The following is a 7,133-nucleotide window of genomic DNA, read 5'->3' on the forward strand; positions in this document are numbered from 1 at the left end:
CACCTCCCTGGCAGTACATGACATTTTCAACTGAGCCCTGCTGACCAACTCTCAGGTTCTAGGCTATCATAAACTCTGAGAAACCTTAAAGGCAAAATTTGGAGAAAGACAAAAATCCTCTAGGAACAGGAAAGCAGAAGTATCCCCAGGAAGCTCTCTAGCAGAACAAAATGTGCCCTCTCCTTTCCCTGGCCTTGTTCCCCTCCTAATCCATACAACACTCCCCAATGGGAGAGTCACAGGTAGAAAAGAAGCTTTTCCCGCCCTTCCCCCCTCCTCTGCCAGCTGAGCTGCTAGATGGCCTTTGGATCACCACTGTCAGCAATGAAAAGATGAACTCCCTGGGCCATGGGTGGGCATCTCTCTTCATCTCTAGGACAGACCAGAGCTTGGGTCTCATAAGAAGTGACTTCTACCCAAGATTCCCTAAGGGATGATCAAGATTCTCCCCCAGTGGGCCCCAACTGCCATAACCCTATCACACCTACCAGCTATAACTCCACCCTCCCCCTCAGTACCAGGCTTCTCCCTATCCCCCTCCCAAAATTAAACCACCAGGATTTGCCCCGTCTCCTTCTTTATAGAACATTTATCAGTAGCCCTTTAAATGTCCCTCTAGTGGGCAAATATCAAACTCTTGGGCAATTTCTCCAAAGAGACAAAAGTCCCATTCGCCCTACTCTAGGTTGAGCTCTGTGGCCAACTAAATAAGAGAGTCCACACGAGCACAAAGAGAAGAGTAGTGAATGTCAGGAGAACCGAGTTCTAACTCCCACTCTGCCCTTCATTATAAGATCTTAGAAAAAGTCTACTACTTACTCTCTCCTGGCCTCTCATATTGCCCAGATAGAGATAATGATTCCTATTCTGCAAACCACTCAGAGTGAGGATTATACAAGATCAGAGATGCAAGAAAGTCTTTGGAAATTTTTAAAGCACCGAAAAAATGTACAGTATAAGTAGTATTGTTTGTCTTGGTCTATACCAGAGGTCCATGAATTTGTTTCTTTAATATTTTTATAACAGCTATTTCACTATAACTGGTTTCCTTTGAAAGCCCATGTATTGTATTTTATGCATGTAAAAGCAGTATTCTGAGGAGTCCATAGGCTTTACCAGAGTACCCAGTAGGTCTAACACACACACAGAGAGAGAGAGAGAGAGAGAGAGAGAGAGAGAGAGAGAGAGAGAGAGAGAGAGAGGGAAGGAGAGAGAGATTAAGAATCCACGGTCTACAGAAAAATCATGCACATCAATGCTGCTTGTATAGGATCTGAAATGACATGTGATACACTGGACTTACTACTTCAGCATATTCAGAGCACAAAGTCATGACAAGAGTTACTACAAATTCACATTGTTATTGCAAACTTACATTATATTATATATTTACATGTGAAATACCAAATCTTCCAAGGAAAAAGAAAAAAATCAAAGGATATAGAGAATTCACAAAAGAGAGAGCACCAAGAGTAAATAAATACTTAGCAAAATGTTTAATATCGCTAGTAATTGTGTAGGGGGAGGTAGAAGGAAACTGGGTCTCTCCATCTCTTCCAGGTTGGAAATGTGGGAGCCACGACAGCCAATTACTCAACATGCAAACTCTGACCTGCTTTGTTTCCAACCTGTACTGGTCTGCCTCTCCTTAGGCACCCACAGGCGCCCTCCTCCCAGGCAAATGCCATATTGTTACTAGACTTAGCACAGGCACCCAATCGACCTTCACTCTACTATAGATCAGAATTCCTGAGCTCCTAAGATCCACCAGCCTCAACTTCTCAGTAACAGGGATTATAGTCCCGTGTCCACGTCCATGTCCAGTGACATAACTACATAGAAATTGAAGTATGTGAGGTTCCATTTCACACCCATGTAATTAACAAAAACAAATAGAAATGATAAAGCCCTATGCTGGTATTAGTCTGAGGCAGCTAGATGGCACAGTGGATAGAGCACTGGGCCTGGAGTCAAGAAGACTCATCTTCCTGAGTTCAAATCTGGCCTCTGACACTTACTAGCTGTGTGACCCTGAACAAGTCACTTAACCCTGCTGGCCTCAGTTCCTCATTTGTAAAATGAGCTGGAGAAGGAAATGTCAAGGCACTCTAGCATCTTTGCCAAGAAAACCCCAAAATGCAGTCATGAAGAGTTGGATACAACTAAAATGATGCAACAAGCATGATCCTGGGTGGGGGGGGGGTAAAAGTGTACATTTGTTCATCTATACAGTCTTAGAGAAAAGGTATCCACCTGCCTGAAGATTACTCTACCAGATTCACAAGATCATATATATAGGCAATACCCAAGCAAGAACCATAAAACTAGTCACATTCTTCAATCTAGTAATCCTACTGCAGGGTCTAGCCCAAGTAGGAAAAATGTAAAGACCAATTTTACAAAGATTTTTTCAGCTATAATATATACATGGTTGGGGTGAAAGGGTGTTATTTTTGGTTTTGTGTGTGTGTGTGTGTGTGTTATTTCATCAGTATGGGGAATTTCTAGCAAGGAAATGTCCTTTACCAATTCAGACTGGGAAATCATCTGTAACTTGTACTCCTAGGGCATTAGAGTATCAGATAGCCAGTATGTGTCAGAAAGGGAACCTTGAGAAAGGTTTTCCTGACTTCAAGGCACACATAATACCACACTTGTTGCCTCCGATTACAATAGCATAAAAATAACATCTCTATACAGCCATAAGGATGGAATACAATAGATTTTTATTCTTTAACTGTTGTTCCTGTCTGTGTTATGACTGTTAGAGATCAGGTTTTTTTTTAAATGTGTGGTCGTATATACCTGTAATCTCTGTTCCTGGAGGCTTAAGCTAGAGGAGTTCAGATCTGCTATGGGCTAAGCTGATCAGGTGTCCTCACTAAATTAATAGATGAGTCCTTGGGAGTGGGAATGGGGGCCCCACTAGGTTTCGTGAAGACGGGCAAGCCAAAGCAAGTTGGAAAACAGAGAAAGCCAAAGAGCCTATGCAGATCAGTGTGGAACTGGAACTGTGAGAAGCCCCTGCATTTCTGGCCAGGAAAACCCAGTCAAGAAAGAAAGAGAAAGAAAGAAAAGAAGGAAGAAGGAAGAAGAGAAAGAGAGAGAGAGAAAGAAACAACAAACATATCAAGATGCAATGGTTATGGGTACAACAGATAAATGAAAATAATATAATAGTCTAGTAAGAAAGAATAAAGGTCTTAAAAAGAACTTAAAAGTTCTTTTTAAAAAATGAAATTTATACTCTGCTGCAAAATTGGAATAAAAATAAAAGTTCGACCATTGAAATTTTTCTCCAAGGTACAAACCTGTGCCTATCCTTCCACTTAAAAACATATCAAGTGGCAATTATGTCTAGATCTTTTCTAAGGTTTTCATAGGAGAGTTTATCCTCATTATTTGAATCATCCTTTAAAACTTACCCAGAGGATCATCTTTGAGGAGTATTTCCAATGATTTCTTTTCTTCAACACCACGAAATCCAACTTTCTCATAATATACTGAACGAAAGTTTCTCTGAGAATCTTCAGCCATGTTTTACTGTGAGAAGAGAGTGGTAGAGTGGACAGAAGCATTGGAGAAGAGTTATATGAAGGGAAAGTAAAGAAAGTGAAAACTTTATGTTAACTAACTTCATCTTTGCAATCAAATTGAAGCAAGATAATATACCTACTCTCTTATAGACTTGTGAAAAGTCCCTTTCTTTTTCAAAGAAACTGGAATGATTTGCCATTTCCTTCTCCAGCTCATTCTATAAATGAGGAAACAGGCAAACAAGTGACTTGCCCAGGGTCATACAGCTAGTAAGTGTCAAGGCCAGATTGAAACTCAGGAAGATGAGCCTTCCTGATTGCAAGCCCACTATCCACTGCTCCACCTAGCAGCCTCAGACTCACACTAGCATGGGACTTTATCATTTCTACTTACCTTTGTTAATTACATAGGTGTGAGATGGAGCCTCACATACTTCAATTTATATGTAGTTATGTCACTGGACATGGACGTGGACACGGGATTATAATCCTTGTTACTGTGAAGTTGAGGCTGGTGGATCTTAGGAGCTCAGGAATTCTGATCTGTAGTAGAGTGAAGGTCGATTGGGTGCCTGTGCTAAGTCTAGTAACAATATGGCATTTGCCTGGGAGCAGGGGGCCTGTGGGCTGCCTAAGGAGAGGCAGACTGCTGCAGATTGGAAACAAAGCAGGTCAGAGTTGGCATGCTGAGTAACAGTGGGTTCACATCCACAAGTGGCTGCCACACTTCCAACCAGGGAGGGGCAGAGAGACTCAGTTTCTTTCCACTGTGCCATGCAGCTGCCTTTTCTTTGTACAAATACATTAATATCTCACTTAAATGGAACTCAGATATCTAGCAGCAGAATAACCTCAAACCAGGAGGTAATCAAGGCCTCTTAATTGTGTGTGTGTGTGTATACACACACACACACACACACACACACACATACATACACACACTTATATATATATATACACACATACATATACATATATATGTGCTTGTGTATATGTGTACATATGTGCGTGTGCACATGTGTAGATACATATATGTATGCACACATACGTATATACATACACACAAACACATATAAATAACACACATATTTACATATAAATAAAATTTATAGATGTGTATATGTGAATATACATATATATGCATATGTATGTATTAATATATTAACAATATATGACCTACAATAATCCAATGTAAGATATATATTTCTAATATATTATTGTATTAATTTATATATTATATATATGCACACACACATCTATGTGTGTGTGTGTATACATATATATAAACACATACCTTGTTAGTCCAAATATAATCCATGCTCCCCTTACTCCTTGTCTCTCAACTACAAATCTGGCGGATATAAAACCCTAATGCCACTGATAATAACGATGGTCTTAAAAAGAGATTGGCAAAAGTGACAAAAATGAAAAATGAAGTGATAATTAAAAAGAAAAATATCTTTACGTAAATGTACTTTAAAAATAGTAATATTTTATAAATTTGTTCAGTGTTACATAAGCCTATATATGGAAAAAATAGCTTCTCCCCCTTTCAAAGAGCATACATATTAAGGCAATGTCAAGAGTTTCTATGAATGAAGTGAAAGCTTATTTACTATTGCTTTACTCACAATTCTAACAGATACCTAGTTTCCAAACTCACCGAAAATTAAAAGGAGATAGAAAGCTTTCTTATAGGCAAGTTCAATGTGAGCAGCAAGCAATGACAGCTGGCTGGGAAGGAAAGACAGAAAAATTGTAAAAAGCATGCTTGAGAATTCAAAAAGTTGAAAAAGCATTCTGGGTCCATGTAGTATACATAGGTCAAAATAAGTCAATGCCCCTGGGGAATAATTCTTCACCGTTGTCTCAGCATAGTACATACAGTAATTCTGCAATGTGCCATAGTAGATAGGACACTGGACTTAGATCAGAAAGATGGGTTCAAATCCTGCTGTGTGATCCTGGATAGTTCGCTTAACTTCTCTCAGGCTCAGTTTCCTTTTCTGTAAAATGAGAGTATGATCTCAATGATCTCTAAAGTCCTTCCCAGTGCTTCATCTAGGGACCTATGAATTAGAGTGCATAAATAACATTCATAATGACTGCGGTTTATACGTTTTAGTCGCTTCCGACTCATTGCGACTCCATTTGAGGTTTTCTTGGCAAAGATACTGAAGTGATTTGCCACTTCCTTATCCAGCTCATCCTACAGAGGAGGAAACTGAGGCAAATAGGGTTGAATGACTTGCCCAGGGTCGAACAGCTAGTAAGCATCTGAAATCGGATTTGCGCTCAGGTCTTCCTGACTCCACGGCCAGCGCTCTAGCCACTGCGTTAAGATCCCGTAGAGATCTGAATTTCACGATCATCATGTTTCCGGGTGAACTAAAATGACAAAATTTCTTCTGAAAAAGATCCCTGAGGATTTTCTCATGGAAAATCCAGATGTGCAGCAGTTTTCCGAGTGCCAAGGTACCACAGGTAGTAGTGAAAAGGGACAGATTTGGAGTTGGTGGGACTGGTTTCAAATTCTCATTCTGCCATTTATAATCTTTGTGGCTCTGAGCAAGTCACAGAATCTCTCCGGGTCTGTTTCCTCTAACTCTAAAATCAGGTGGTTGAACTAAATGACCTTGAAGGGCCTTCCCACCTCCAAACGCACGACCTTATGAATTCTAAAGCCCAGATAGCTGCCCATTCCCCAAAGGCATTTCCTTAGAGCCCCGCCCGCAGCTTAAAGTGTCATCTAATTTTGACAAGGGGGTAAAATTAAGGAAGAAGCATCTAACGTTAACGGAGCATCTCGAAGACCTTCCCAGAATTATACTAAACTAGCACTCACTGCCTGCCGAGCTCAGGCCACATGCAATCAGTCTAGGACAGGAACTCAACAATGACGCTAGGGACTGTGGCAGACCCAGGGAGATTTCACTTAGGACCCGGCGCGACTAAAAACCCAGAAGAAAGGGAGCGGAGGGGAAGGAAGGAGGGCAATAAATAAACAGGAAATGAAGGAGTGGGGGCAGATGCAAGGAAGCAGGTGGGAAAGGGGAGTCTTAAGACGCGCTCGGAATTCAGAGGCTGCATCCTTCACCTGGCGGAGGAGAGGGTCGGGGATGCAGGCGGAGAGAGGACAGCTCCCCAGGGACTCGGTCACCTGCGGGTGGCAACGGCCCCGGGAAGCCGAGGAAGCCGAGAAGCAGGAGCAGCAGCAACAGGACCAGCTGGGGGAAGTGACGGCAGCTCCGGGGGCTGGCCGGAGTGCGGGAGGCGGGCTAGGGGAAGGAGAGGACTGAACCAGGTCCGCCCTCTTCGCCCCGCCCAGCCACGGATGGATGAATGGGTTGGGTGCTGGGAGGGACGGTCACTGACAGCTGCCTGTAGCTGAGGATTGCGCCCTTCTTGCCTTGCTCTCTGTCCTTGAATGGAAATGGAGAAAAACCGGGCCACGTGAGCCCCAGCAGACCTCCCCCAGCCCCATTCGGCCCCAGCCCTGGTCCTTCCCCGCCGGATTCCCGCTTCCAGCTCTCGCTTGGTCAGTAAGAAGCATCTCAGCATCCTCAGGGTTTGGAGTCTGGCTGCCAGCGATCCCCA

The 7,133-nt window shown here is 42.5% G+C and overlaps 1 protein-coding gene across 3 annotated transcripts in view; it reads right to left on the bottom strand.

Moving 5' to 3' along the window:
• The window catches only part of TBC1D7 (TBC1 domain family member 7), a 31,654-nt gene extending 24,895 nt beyond the window's left edge, over nt 1–6,759 (bottom strand). For 2 of the 3 annotated variants that reach the window (XM_036734805.1, XM_036734786.1), the window contains exons 1-3: nt 6,634–6,759; nt 5,200–5,270; nt 3,426–3,543 (exon numbers count right to left, since the gene is read on the bottom strand). In XM_036734805.1, the coding sequence (XP_036590700.1) occupies nt 3,426–3,537 (112 nt within the window). In that variant the 5' untranslated portion in view covers nt 3,538–3,543; nt 5,200–5,270; nt 6,634–6,759. The remainder of the gene's footprint in view (nt 1–3,425; nt 3,544–5,199; nt 5,271–6,633) is intronic. The other variant, XM_036734794.1, reaches the window with a different exon arrangement.
• Nucleotides 6,760–7,133: the final 374 nt, after the last annotated feature.

Source organism: Trichosurus vulpecula, chromosome 1 (assembly GCF_011100635.1).
Source record: "Trichosurus vulpecula isolate mTriVul1 chromosome 1, mTriVul1.pri, whole genome shotgun sequence".
NCBI lineage: Eukaryota > Metazoa > Chordata > Mammalia > Diprotodontia > Phalangeridae > Trichosurus > Trichosurus vulpecula.